Below are 13,801 nucleotides of genomic sequence, written 5' to 3'. Positions count from 1 at the left end.
CCCCGCAGGAGAGATCCTGGCAGCACCCCACCGGCCGGGCAGTACTGTGTCTCCCACTGCTGCTGTCCCCCCAAGAGAAGCAGCCGAGCCCAGGGGACAGGGCGCTGGGCACCTCGGGGGCAGACACGTGGCCGCGCACTGGATCCAGGTCACCCTCCAGTCATGGAAGCCGTGGCCCATGTGCGGGTGTGCAGAGGCCTCTGGGCCGGCCCAGCTAGCAGCAGCCCGGGACGGAGGGCCTCTCGCTGTCCTGGGTCTTGGGCGGACTTCCCTCCACGCCTGCAGGGAGAGGGAAGGAAGTCAGTATTAAGTGGGCATCCTGAGGCTGGCAGTGGGCAAGAGCCACCCCACCATGACGGGCCAAGCTGGCCCCACATCCTGGGCCAGCAGAGGACGAGGGACTCGGGGGGTGCGGGAGGTGGGGCGCAGGGAAAGGCCCGAACAAGGACACCGCAGCCCCATGGCTGCCGCCCGAGCAGGCTGTCTGGGCGGTATCTGAGTGGGGGCAAGGTTGGGAGGCTCTGGGCCGAGCTGGGTGACAGCCCACAGAAGAGTTTCCAAAGAGGGCCTCGGAGGGCAGCGGGTAAGAGGGCAGGGTCCTGGATGGGAGGGGAGAGGGGTCAGGGAAGACGGTTGGCTCCCCTACGCACGGATGAGGTCTCCATCGCCGACCTGGGGCCGGGCCCGGGGCCGTCTCTCCAGGTCCTGCAGCACTGACCGTTCGAATGCCAGGGCGGCGACACGGCTGAAGAATGCCTTCACATTCTCTCCTGGGGGCCCCGAGACAGCGTGACCCCAAAGGCATCTGGGTGGGGAGCCGGGGCAGCTGCCCTCAGGACAGCGCCGGCCCCTGCCAGAGCACCCGGCATCATGGCACCCGGGTGGGCGCAGCACGGTCTCCCTGTCGTCTCTCCCAACAACTCCCTCCCTCCTTCCCTCCTTCTTTCCCAGCCTTCCTTCTTTCCTTCTTTTTTTTTTTTTTTGTGGTACTGGGGATTGGATTTAGTATACCCCCAGCCCCTTTTAAATTTTAATATTTTTGTTTTGAAACAGAATCTTGCTCGGTTGCTGAGTCTTGCTAAGTAGCTGAGGCAGTCCTCGGACCTGCGATCCTCCTGTCTTAGCCTCCCAAGTCCTGGGATTACAGGCATGGGCCACCATGCTCGGCTTCATTTTTTCTCTTTCCTTCCTTCCTTCCTTCCTTCCTTCCTTCCTTCCTTCCTTTCTTTCTTTCTTTCATGGTACTGGGGGTGGAATCCAGGGGCATTCGACCTCCGAGCCACACCTAGCCTTATTTTTTCTTTATTTTGAAACAGGGTCTCACTGAGTTGCAGAGGGCCTCGCTAAGTAGCTGAGGCTGTCTGCAAACCGCGATCCTCTGGTCTCAGCCTCCCCAATGCTGGGATTACAAGTGTGCGCCACCACGCCTGGCTCTTAAACACATATTAACTTTGTAATGTAAAATGGGTTTTTCCAATGAAAACAAAATTAGATAACATCACTCTATCCCAGAGGAGGAGACTGACGCAGGGCGAGTGGGGCCCCGCGCCTGAGGCGGAGCGGGTGGCTGTGGGGTTTGTGCTGTAGAACACGCCAGCCAGAGGCTGTTACTCCTCTCATCTGTGAGGCAGGCCTCCCAGCCTCCTGCTAGAGAGGAGGAAGCGGGGCGCAGTGGTATGCCCAAATCCCAGGACTTGGGAGACTGAGACGAGGGGATTACAATTTCAAGGCCAGCAACTTAACTCTATTTCAAGAATAAAAAACTAAAATAGGAAGCCAGGCGTAGTGGTGCACATTTGTAATCCCAGTGTTTGGGATTACAAGGCAGGAGGATCTGAGACAGGAGGATCGCGGTTCGCGGCCAGCCTCGGCTACTTAGTGAGGCCTTCCACATCTTAGTGAGACCCTGTTTCAAAATAAAGAATAAGAGCCGGGCGTGGTGGCGCACGCTTGTAATCCTGTAATCCCCGTGCTTGGGAGGCTGAGACAGGAGGATCGCACGAGTTCAAAGCCAGCCTCAGCTACTTAGTGAGGCTCTCAGCAACTTAGTGAGACCCTGTTTCCAAATAAAATATAAAAAAGGGTCTGGGAGTATAGCCCAGAGGTAGAAAGCCTCTGGGTTCCACCCCTAGTACCACCAAAAAAATTAAAATAAATAAAATAAAATAAATAAAGAATAAGAAATAGGGCTGGGGGTATAGCATGGAGGTAGAATGCCCCTGGGTTCAATCTCCAGTACAAATAAATAAATAAATACAATAAAATAGGGCTGGGATGCGGCTCAGAGGTAGAATTCTTCTGGGTTCAATCCTGAGTATCACAACACAAACAAAAAAAGCTGAGCATGGTGGTGCATACTTGTAATCTCAGGACTTGGGAGGCTGAGACAGAAGGATCGCAGGTTTGAGGAACAGCCTCAGCAAGTGAGAGCTTGTTTCTACCAAAAACTTAAAAATCAGTCTGGGTGGGTAGCTCAGAGGTAGAGCCCTTAGGCTCAGTCCCCAATAGGGCAAAAAAGAATAGAGAAGGGAGAAGGCTCCTCTCAGGCCTTGGGCACTTCTGGTGGCCAGCACAGCTGGGCTGTGGTGCCAGCTCGGCAGAGGTGCAGAGGGCCACAGCAGCCGTGGCAGCACGGTGCGCTCTGCAGACTCCGCAGCGCCCGGCCCCCTGCGCCGGCCCTGGCCCCGCTCACCTGTCTTGGCCGACACCGACCAGTACTCGGCCTGCATCTGATTGGCCAGGAGCACGGCCTCCGCTTCGGCCTGCTGGCACGCTGCGCCTGACTGGAGAAGCCGCCAGTGAGCAGGTGTGTGGTCCTCACCCCGCAGCTCCCCCACGTCGCCCCTCCCAGCCAGCCCCGCACGTGGGCCGTCTCAGTGAGGGATGCTGCCCGCCCAGGGCTGGCAGGTGAGCCTGGCCAACCTGGGCCAGCCGTCCCTCTCGGGAGACAGCACGGGGAACTTTTTTTTTGGTACTAGGGTTTGAACCCAGGAATCCAGGGGCTGTTGCCTCAGGGCTATGCCCCCAGCCATGTGTGTGTGTGTGTGTGTGTGTGTGTGTGTGTGTGTGTATTTATATTTAATATAATATTTATGTTAAATAGTATAATATTTATAATATTTAAATATTTAAATAGTATAATATTTATAAATATATATTTATAAAAAGCATATATTTTTGTGGTACTGGGGATGGAACCCAGGGGCATTCTAGCTCTGAGCTACACCCCAGCCCAATGTTTTATTCTTTATCTAGAAACAGTGTCTCACTGAGTTGCAAAGGGCCTCACTAAATAACTGAGGCTGGCCGTGAACCGTGGTCCTCCTGTCTCAGCCCCCCGAGTGCCGGGATTACAAGCGTGCGCCATCACACAGCTAAGCACCGGGACCCTGCGTTCCCCTGACTTCCAGCTCTAGGGCCTATGGGCTTTGCGTCCCTGTGCCAGGCACGATGGTGCCACCCATCGCCCCTCAGACTCAGGCCGGACGCGCAGCCCCCAGGCCCCAGCTCCACTCCACTCACCAGAAGGTCCTTCTTGGTTCCCACGAGGAAGATGAAGCAGCAGCCGGCCTCGTTCTCCCTCAGCGCGTCCTCTAGCCACTGCCTGCAGGGAAGACGGCTGAGCTGCTGCCGGGCAGGGGCTCCAAGGAGCCAGGGCTCAGAGAAGGGAGCTCCCAGGGCTGGGCGGCAGGGAGGCGGGGCCACGCGAGACGCTGGGCCTGCAGCCACAGGGGCCTCTGCAGGACCCGAGGGGCTGGGGAGGTGAAGACCATCCCCAACCATCCAGACTGTGGTGGTCCTGCTCTCTGTCAGCTGGAACGATTGCTGCCCCCACCCCCTCGCACGGTCTGAAAGATGCTGATGTGAAGGCCCCTGAACAAACAGGGCGCGGGGGCTCTGGGTTCTGGCTGTGGCAGGACGGCCTCCTGGGACTGGTCACGTGGCCCATGTCTCTGCCTAGGACACAGGTCCCCTCCTCGGACAGGGCTGGCTGTGAAGCTGTCAGAGCTTAGGCAAAGGAGAGCTGTGGGGCTCTCGCTCCAAAATGACAAGGACTGGCCGTGGTGGCGCACACCTGGAATCCCGGTACTGAGAGGTTGAGATAGGAGGATGGCAGGTTGGAGAGGCCAGCCTCAGCGGCTTAGCCAGGCCCTCAGCAGCTTAAGTGAGACCTTGTTTCAAAATAAAGAAAAAAATAGGGCTGGGGGTTTGGATCAGGAACTGACTCCGGGTTCAATTCCCAGTTCTGAAAAAAAAAAAAAAAAAAAAAAAAAGCAAGCTGAGGGTCGGGCATGTAGCCCATGCCTGTAATCCCAGCACCTGACTGGCTGAGACAGGAGGATCGCAGGTTTGAGGCCAGCCTCGGCATCTGAGCAAGGCCCTGTTTTAAAATAAAAAAAATGTAAGCTGGGCGTGGTGGCACATTCGGGAGGCTGAGACAGGAGGACCGCAGGTTCATGGCCAGCCTCAGCTACTTAGTGAGGCCCTTTGCAACTCAGTGAGACCCTGTTTCAAAATAAAGAATAAAAAATAGGGCTGGGGGTGTAGCTTGGAGGTAGAATGCCTCTGGGTTCCATCCCCAGTACCGAATAGAAAAAAAAAGAATAAAAAAATAAAAAATAAGGCTGGGAGTGTGGCTTAGAGGTAGAATGACCCTGAGTTCCATCCCTGGTACTGCAAAAAAAAAAAAATAATAAAATAAAATAAAATAAATAAATAAATAAATAAGAAAAAATGCAAAGGGCTGGGGGTATAGCTCAGTGGTAGGGCACCCTGGGTTCAATCCCCTGTACCGCAAAACAAAACAAAACGAAACAAACAGGAAAAGAAAAACAGTGAGGAGCGGCACCTGCAGGCGCGGGCCGGGCAGTGTGCCTGCCCGCAGGCGGCCTGGGCAGCTTCCCGGCCCTTGGGCTGCAGGCTCGGGTCGGGGCTACTCACCTGCTGTGCTCCAGGGTCTGCACGTCAGAGAGGTCAAAGGCCGTGATGATCACTAGACACCCGGGGAAACCGAGGCAGCAGTCAGTGCCGGGCGACGGCAGCAGAGCACGCAACGGGCCCCGCCCCGGCATCTCTCCAGCCGCGCTGGAGCTGCCAGGGCGGCCTCTGACCTCCAGTCCTCGACCCACAGTGGGGGTGGGAGGAGACACCATGGCCGCCCCAGGCCCGGCCTCCACCTCGCCCACTAGCCCAGCCGCAGGGGGAGCCCCAGGACGCAGGCAGTGGCGGGCAAGAGGCATGTGGGCTCTGACATCAGACACGCTTTCCACTGTGGCCAAGGGCGCTTGAGTGAGGCCTTGAGGGCTGAGAGCCTCAGTTTCCCCATCTGCAAGACCCTGAGAATAATGCGGCTCTAGCTCTTAGGACTGTTGTGATGATAAAACAGAAGAGGTTTATTTTTATTTTTTGGTACTGGGGATTGAACCCAGTAGCATTCTGCCTCCGAGCTACACCCTCAGCTCTTCTTTTTAAGCCAGGCGTGGTGGTGCACGGTTGTCATCCCAGTACATGTGAGGCTGACACAGGAGGATCACAGGTTCGCGACCAGCCTCAGCTACTTAATGAGGCCCTCTGCAAATTAGTGAGACCCTGTTTCAAATAAAGAATAAAAGTCAGGCATGGTGGCCCACGCTTGTAATCCCAGCATTCGGGAGGCTAAGACAGGAGGATCGTGGTTCGCCAACAGCCTCGGCTACTTAGTGAGGCCCTCTGCAACTCAGTGAGATGCTGTTTCAAAATAAATAATAAAAAATCGGGCTGAGGGTGTAGCTCAGAGGTGGAATGCCCCTGGGTTCCATCCCCAGTACTGCAAAGAAACAACAACAAAATAAATTTAAAAATAGGGCTAGAGGTGTAGCTTGGGGGTGGAATGCCCAGGTTCAATCCCCAATAAAATAAATAAATAAGTAAATAAATAAATAATTTGTTTTTAAACAGGATCTCACTAGGTTGCTGAGAGTTTCATTAAGTTGCTGAGTCTGGTCTTGAACCTGTGATTCTCTAGTCTCGGTCTCCCAAGCACTTGGATACCTGGCTTAGGGCAGCTACTGTGTGTGTGTGTGTGTGTGTGTGTGTGTGTGTGTGTATCTGTGTCTGTGTTTTACTAATGATTGAACCAGGACATTCTATCTCTGAGCTACACCCCAGCCCTATTTTATTTTTTTAATATTTTTTTGAGGGTCTGGGGCTGGAACCCAGGGGCATTTGACCTCCAAACTCCACCCCCTGCCCTATTTTTCATTCTTTATTTTGAAACTAGGTCTCACTGAGTTGCAGAGGGCCTCACTAAGTAGCTGAGGCTGGCCACGAACCGCAATCCTCCAGGTCTCAGCCTCCTAAATGCTGGGATTATAATCGTGTGCCACCACGCCCGGCTTATTTTTTTAATTTTTAAACAGGGACTCAGTAAGTTATGGAGTTCCTTGCTAAGTGGCTGAGGCTGGCTGCAAACTTGCAATCATCCTGTCTTGGCCTCCCGAGTACTGGGATTACAAGCGTGCGCCAATACGCCTTGCAAGGGCAGCTATTTTTTTTCTGCTATTTTTCAAAAGCTTTTAAGCTGGGCATGGTGGCACATGCCAACCAAGAGGTAAAATGCATGTCCGTGGCTTCAATCCCCATCACTAAAAACAAAAATCAAAGCGCTGAGTCTAGGGCCTGATCCAGGGCAGGTTTTCAACCAATGACAGCCATGATGACCACTAGCAACAACCAGTTGAGGGAAACAGCTTTTGGAGAGCCAGAGTGGCAGAAATGGGCACCCCGGTCACCACCCTGCCCTGCACCCCAGGTGCTGGTTACGAGGGGAAGTCTACCTCGGACATCCAGGTAACCATCTGCTCTCTGCTGCCCCCCGGGGGGCAAGCAGGATGGACGGGGCTTCTGCAGCTGACTGAAGGCTGCAGAGACCTGGCTCTCCCTGGCAGAGGGGCAGAGCAGAGGAGGAGGAGGAGGGGGGCAGCGGCAGCTGTGTCCTCCTGTGCCCCTAGGAGGCTGCATCCCCTCGGGAAAAGAGGCCCCGAGAGGCCACGGTCATCTGCCAGGCTGGAGCTCCCTCCCCTGGGGCGTACAGGTTTGCTTCCTGTTTTTACCTCTTTCAGACAGATCCGAGTGAAACTGCTGTGATCTGTGTTCGCTGGTGAGAGGATGGAACTGTGCCCTATATCTAGAGCCCTTCCGCTATGGCCTTGCTAAGATAAGACACGCCTCTCCCTGGAGACCATGCCGCCCTTTCCCGGGACCCCTGGACGAGCAGGCCCCCCTCTGAGCATCTTTCTGAGCTGAAAATCCAGGCTGGGACTGGCAGCCGCCCTCGCCACCGCAGGCTCCCCGAAGGGTGTTCCCACCGAAGCCAGCCAAGGCCCATGGTGCGCAGCTGGCTTCCTCGCCCCAGACACTGGCTGGTCTCTTTGCTCAGAGGTACTTGGGGGACAGAAAACTGGTGCCGAAAGCCGCACGCTTGTCATCCCAGCATTGGGGAGACTGAGACAGGATCGTGGTTCGCGGACAGCCTCAGCTGCTTAGTGAGGCCCTCTGCAATTCAGTGAGACCCGGTTTCAAAATAAAGAATAAAAAATAGGGCTGGGGTGTAGCTCGGAGGTCGAATGCCCCTGGGTTCCATCCCCAAACCCGCAAAAATAAATACATAAATACATAATAAATAAATAAAATAAAAATTAAAAAAAGAGGGCTGGGGGTGGAGCTCGGAGGTAGAATGCCCTTGAGTTCCATCCCCAGTACCACAAAATAAGAAAGGAAGGAAGTAAGGAAGAAAGGAAGGAAGAAAGAAAGAAAGAAAGAAAACTGGCGCCAAGCAGAGAAGCGGGCTTCCTCTATTGCGCCAGGCAGGGACCCCCGCCCCCGTGCTCACCCTGGGCGCCCCGGTAGTAGGCGGATGCAATGCACTTGAACTTCTCCTGCCCAGCTGTGTCCCAGCTGCGTGGGGGGAGGAGAGAGGACGGGAGAGAAAGGTTAAGCAGGCGCAACGCCCTGAGCTGCCCGGTGTGCGGCAGGGGGAGGGTGACTGGGGACCTGGTGCTCCAGTGAGCCAGCTAGCCCTGCAGCCAGCTCCCCGGCTCTGTCAGGGCAAATTCGCTCCTGGGATTCCCAGTGCTATGGGGCGCGGCAGTAAGGGTTCTACTGCCTGGAAGGGAGTTACAACTCAGTCTCCCCAGATACCCCGTGTATGATAGTAGGAGCTGAACCCAGGGGTGCACTACCTTGGAAGCTATACCCCCAGCACTGTTTATTTATTTATTGCAAAATAAATAATTTATCACAAATACTTTACTTGCCATATTGCAAATGTTTGCAATATTTATTGCAAATTTATTGCAAAATACTTGATTGGTTGATGATTGATTGCAGTGCTGGGTATTGAACCCAGGAACCGTCTACCTCTGAGCTACACCCTAGCCCTTATTTTTTATTTATTTATTTACTTATTTATTTTGCGGTACTGGGGATGGAACCCAGGGGCATTCTACCTTCAAGCTACACCTCAGCCCTATTTTTAATTTTGAAACAGAATCTCACTGAGTGGCAAAGGGCCTCACTTAGTAGCTGAGGCTGTCCGCCAACTGCAATCCTCCTGTCTCAGCCTCCCAAATGCTGGGATTAAAAGCGTGCGCCACCGTGTCTTGCTCCATAGCCCATATTTTTAACTAATTAGTTAATTATCGGTGGTATTAGGGACTGAGGCAGGGGCATTCTATCTCTGAGCTACACCCTAGCCCTTTTATTTTTAATTAATTAATTTTGGTACAGATGACTGAACCCAGAGATAGTCTATCTCTAAATGACACTGCTGGTCATATTTTATTTTTTATTTTGAAACAGGGTCCCACTGCCAGGTGTGGTGGCACATGCTTGTAATCCCAGTAATTGAGAGGCTGAGACGGGAGGATCGCAGGTTTGAGGACAGCCTTAGCAACTTGGTGAGGCCCTCCGGAACTTAGTAAGACCTTGTTTCCAAATAAGAAATAAAGAGCTGGGTGTAGTGGTGCACGTTTGTGACCCCAGCATTTGGGAGGCTGAGACAGGAAGACAGCCTCAGTGGCTCAAGGACAGTCTCAGCTACTTAGCGAGGCCCTTTGCAACTCAGTGAGACCCTGTTTCAAAATACAAAAGAAAAAATAGGGCTGGGGGTGTAGCTCAGAGGTATAATGCCCCTGGGTTCCATCCCCAGTACCTCAAAAACAAACAAACAAAAACCGAATAAGAAATAAAATAGTTCTGGGGGTACAATTTGGACGTAGAATGTCTCTGAGTTCAATAACCAGTACAAAAAACAAACAAAACAAACAACAACAACAACAAAAAACCAGGCAAATAGATACAGCCTGTGGCTGCAGTGAGAGCCAGGCTGCACCCACCCGCTGCCCACCGGGCGGCCCGGTCTCTCCACCCTTCTCAGTTTCCCTGCCGCTTGGGTTCCCCTGGCCAGCTATTTCACAGCCTCTATTTCTCTGGACCGCCCCGCCCGTGGATGAGATGGCTATCACCTGATTCTAGAGCCACACGGTTGGTGCCATCTCACAGTGGGGAGGCTGAGCCTAGGCGGGGTGCAGAGGCCTGAGGCAGGAACCCGCCAGGGCTCCGCCCTACTCCAGGCCCTGTTTGTCCAGAGGGGTCCACCAGGGGCGCAGTGGAGGAGGGGCGGCCCGGCCTTTCCCAGGTGTCCCAGGAAGCCCACCTCCCAGCCCCGTGCACAGAACTAACTTACATCTGGAGGCTGTAGGGAATCCCAGCGATCTCAAAGCGCTCAATTTCAAAGTCTACGCCAATGGTGGCCTTGTAGTCTCGGTCAAAAACATTCTTGCAGAACCTGTCGGAGGCGAGGAAACCGTCAGAGAAGCGTCGTCACAGAAACTGGCACGGAAGCTTGGCTCATGACAGCCAGTCTGGAGGCAAATGAAACGTGCCAGTGGGAACCGATGAGGAAGGCCGTGGGCAGGTGTGTGTATTAGTTAGCGTTCCGTCTCTATAACAAACACCTGAGATGATCGACTTGGAGGAAAAAAGTCATTTGGACTCAAGGTTTTGGAGGTTTGGGGCCTGGAGCCAGGCAGAAGTTATGTCAGCAGCATGGGCAGAACATTCACCTTGTGGCCAGACAGCCAGGAGAAAAAGAAGGGGCCAGGGTTCTACTCTCCTCTTTGAAGGCATGCCCCCAATAACCTAAAGGCCTCTCGCTACGCCCTGCCTCTTAAAGGTCCCACACCTCCCAACAGTGCTACAGGCTGCGGCTAAAGGTCCCACACCTCCCAACAGTGCTACAGGCTGCGGCCTGAATGTAACACACAGGCCTTTAGTGTGTGTGTGTGTGTGTGTGTGTGTATAATTTTTTTTTTTTGGTGCTGAAGATTGAACCCAGGGGCATTCTGCATCTGAGCTACACTCACAGCCCTTTTTTTGGAAACAAAGTCTCGCCAGGTTGCTAAAGGTTTCACTAAGTTGCTGAGGCTGGCCTCAAACCTTTGATTCTCCTGGTTTAGCCTCCCAAGTACTGGGATTATAGGCATGTGCCACCGCACCTGGACTGGGGGACACTTATCTAGATTCAGCAAGATAGCAGCCAATAAGAGAAATGTAGAGGAAGAAGGCAGAAGGCAAACACAGTAAAAGAAACAGAGTTGGGCGTGGTGGCGCATGCCAGCACTTGGGAGTCTGAGACAGGAGGATTACAGGTTCGAGGACAGCCTCAGCGACTTAGCAAGGCCCTCGGCAACCTAGTGAGACCCTGTTTCAAAATAAAACAGGGCCAGAGGTGTAGGTCAGAAGTGCTTGCGGGTCTGTTCCCAGGGAGGGCAGTGGAAGGGCCAGTCCAAGGCCCCAGGGCACAGTGGACGGGCCCCTGGGTGGCCCCCTGCCCACCACCTCCCCGCTTCCTTGCTCTCCTTGCTGTAGCCACAGGACACCTGTGACCGCCTGGGGCTGGGAGGCCCAGGTTGTCCAGATGAGTCCTCACCAAGCACCAAGGCGCAGTGGAGGAGTGGGCCCGGCTGCCCCCAGAAAGCCAGGGCATACCTGTGTATGAGGCTGGTCTTTCCCACGTAGAGATCGCCCACCACCACCACCTTGGACAGTCGGAGCCTAGGAGAAATATGGCCGTCACCCCCGAGCGTGGTTTCAAGAGCATCCTTGGCCCTTCCTCCCGAGTCTGGATGCAGGCCGGGCCACCTGCTGGGCCTCTTGTCTCCTCCCTGGCCTTTGGGAGGGAGAGTGGGGGCCTCGGCCTCCCAAGTGCTGGGATTACAAGCCTGTGTGAACCTGTCGACATGCCTGGCTACACCCTCCAAGCTACACGCCAGCCCTTGAATGCCCCTAGGTCCACTCAGCAGCGTATACACACACGCACGCACACACACACACACACACACACACACACACACGCACCCCGCACACAACACATAAGTACATCAGTGGGTCGACTGACCTAGTTTACGTGTTTCACTTGTTTAACTGTTTTTTTCCTGTGGTTCTGGGGATCGGGCCCAGGGATGCTTTACCACGGAGCTATATGTTCCCGGCAATCCTCCTGTCTCCCTCCCAGGTGCTGGAATAGCCGGCGTGCACCGCCATGCCCGGCTGTTCCTCACACGCCCACCCATGCGTGCGCCCCTCCCACCTCCCCTGCCTCTCGTGTCCCCCAGCTCACCCCACGGTCCCCGTGTTCCTGCGCTGGCAGGCGGCGCTGACCTGCCCGTGGAAGTTCTCCTTCAGCTGCAGGCAGGCGTCGGGCGTGTACCACTACAGAGAGACAGACGGACAGGTGTACAGATGACAGGTACACCGAGGCACAGCGGCCATCAGCCCGGCCAGGCACCGTGGTGGGGGCCTCGCCAGCCTTCTCTCCTGGGCCTCGAGGCTGCCCGCCCATTTCACAGACAGAGGAACCGAGGCCCAGAGCATAAAGGACTCACGGTGTGGACCCAGCCCAAGCTGACTCCCCGGGGTGGGGAGCTGTGGAGCCAGACACAGCTGGGCCGGGCCCCTGCTCGCCTCGCCTGGCCGTGTGACGCCTGCAACCCCACCTGCCTCTCTGAGCCCTGCTTACGGGTCCTTCTTCCCACGTGACCCGCACTCTGTGGTACCAACACGAGATACTATCTCCATTAGCCCTGGTTCCCCCCGTCAAGTTTCACGGGAAGCAAAGGCCCAGCTCTGCGGCCAAGGAAACACCAGCACAACTGCCCGCGGCCCGCACACCAAGGCTCTGCCTGCCGGTCGAGGAGAAACTCAAAGCAGAAGAAATGGCTGCAGATCCAAGATACCGGAGCTGCGGCTCCCTCCGCACCCGCGTGGGCCAGAATCCTGACTGCACAAAAGGCGGGTTGGTGGGGAGGCCCCTTCAGGCCCATCCCGAGCCACACTCAGGTGACCACAGATCCGCTGACAGCAGGGTCTTCTGGAACTTTCCTGAAATATTTTCTGCATGTATTGACAAAGACAGACATTGCTTTTCTCCCTTTCCTTTAAAAAGATGTGTGTGAGCCGGGCGTGGTGGGAGACCCCAGAGGTAGAAGGCCCCCTGGGTTCCATCCTCAGTACCACAGGAAATAAATTAATAAAAAGGTGTGTGCGTGTGTGTGTGTGTGTGTGTGTGTGTGTGTGTGTGTAGAACAGCTCAATCCCCTGCAACTGTGAGGAGAGCCCCCGTTTACCACGATCCAGGCGCCCAAGGGACAGGCCTCATCCTCACCCAAGGGTGGCTTCTTCTAGAAGGCAGTCGCTTGCCTGCGGTCACGCGGCTTAAGGATGGACTTGATCACAGCAAGGACGGTCTGGCTGGCTTAGCAGCCCTGGGCCCCGCCGCTGCCCCGGCTCACTCACTGGCCGGCACCCGGTCCTTCTGCTTCTCAAGGAGAAGCCAGGCATCCCGGACCCTCCGGCTTGGTATCTGGGTGAGGGTACTCGGGGAAAGTGGGCTTTGGCTTCGGGGGCAGGGCGGCAGTGTGGACTTCATGAAGGGCCCATGACCCTACCTTAGGGAAGCTGGTGATGACGCGGTCGCGGCTCACCGGGGGCCCCAAAGGCGTCAGAGAAGACCTCATTTTTCCCCCCAGAGTCCTGTGGTGCCAACAAGAGTTGGAAAGGGGTGTTAAATTAAATGTACAAGAGGTTACTGTTTTGGACCAGCCTCTGGGCGCTGGGCCTTAGCCAACCAGATCACACCAGAACGGAGTTACTCCTGAGATCAAACTGAACTCTGAAACAGGCCAGTCTTAAAACAAAAACAAAAAACCCAAGAGATTCACGATAATCCATCAAAAGAGGCCCAGCTTTTGTTGTTGTTTGGCACTAGGGATGGAGCCGAGGGGCATTCTACCTCCAAGCTACATCCCCAGGCCGATTTTTTATTCTTTATTTTGAAACAGGGTCTCACTAAGGTGCAGAGAGCCTCCCTAAGTAGCTGAGGCTGGCCGCGAACCCCGATCCTCCTGTCTCAGCCTCCCAAGTACTGGGATTACAGGCACAGGCCACCATGCCCAGCTCATTAGTTTAAAACTAGACCTAGGCCTCCCTCTGTGTTAGGAATGAGGCAGAGGCCAACAGGACCCCAGAAGTCGCCATCTCTCAATCTGCAGGCAGCAGGGTGGCAGCGGGAAGCCCTATCCCACCCCTCCTGAGTCCTGGGTCTCTCCCAGGGGGTCCCGCGCTGATCTTACCTCCCTGGGGAGAGGTAGGCACCAGCACCAGGCCAGATCACAGCTGGGCAGCGAAGTGGAATGGCGAAGGCACCCCTGCTCCTAGGCTCCTAAACCATGGAGCCTCGGGGTGGACTATGGACTTCAGGTTC

At 55.0% G+C, this 13,801-nt stretch overlaps 1 protein-coding gene across 1 annotated transcript; it reads right to left on the bottom strand.

The window, feature by feature from the left end:
• Positions 1-214: 214 nt before the first annotated feature.
• On the bottom strand, positions 215-13,055 carry RAB36 (RAB36, member RAS oncogene family; the record flags this gene model as incomplete). The annotated part of the gene is made up of 10 exons (XM_080717626.1): positions 215-279; positions 651-770; positions 2,693-2,783; positions 3,523-3,604; positions 4,942-4,993; positions 7,871-7,935; positions 9,725-9,826; positions 11,029-11,094; positions 11,660-11,751; positions 12,987-13,055. The coding sequence occupies 10 exons, from the start codon at positions 13,053-13,055 to the stop codon at positions 215-217; spliced, it is 804 nt and encodes a 267-aa protein (XP_080573752.1).
• Between the last annotated feature and the right edge of the window lie 746 nt (positions 13,056-13,801).

Source organism: Muscardinus avellanarius (assembly GCF_963383645.1).
Source record: "Muscardinus avellanarius genome assembly, chromosome: 21".
Classification (NCBI taxonomy): domain Eukaryota; kingdom Metazoa; phylum Chordata; class Mammalia; order Rodentia; family Gliridae; genus Muscardinus; species Muscardinus avellanarius.
The sequence above is the reverse complement of the archived record's forward strand: the minus strand, read 5'-3'. Positions and strand labels throughout refer to the sequence as shown.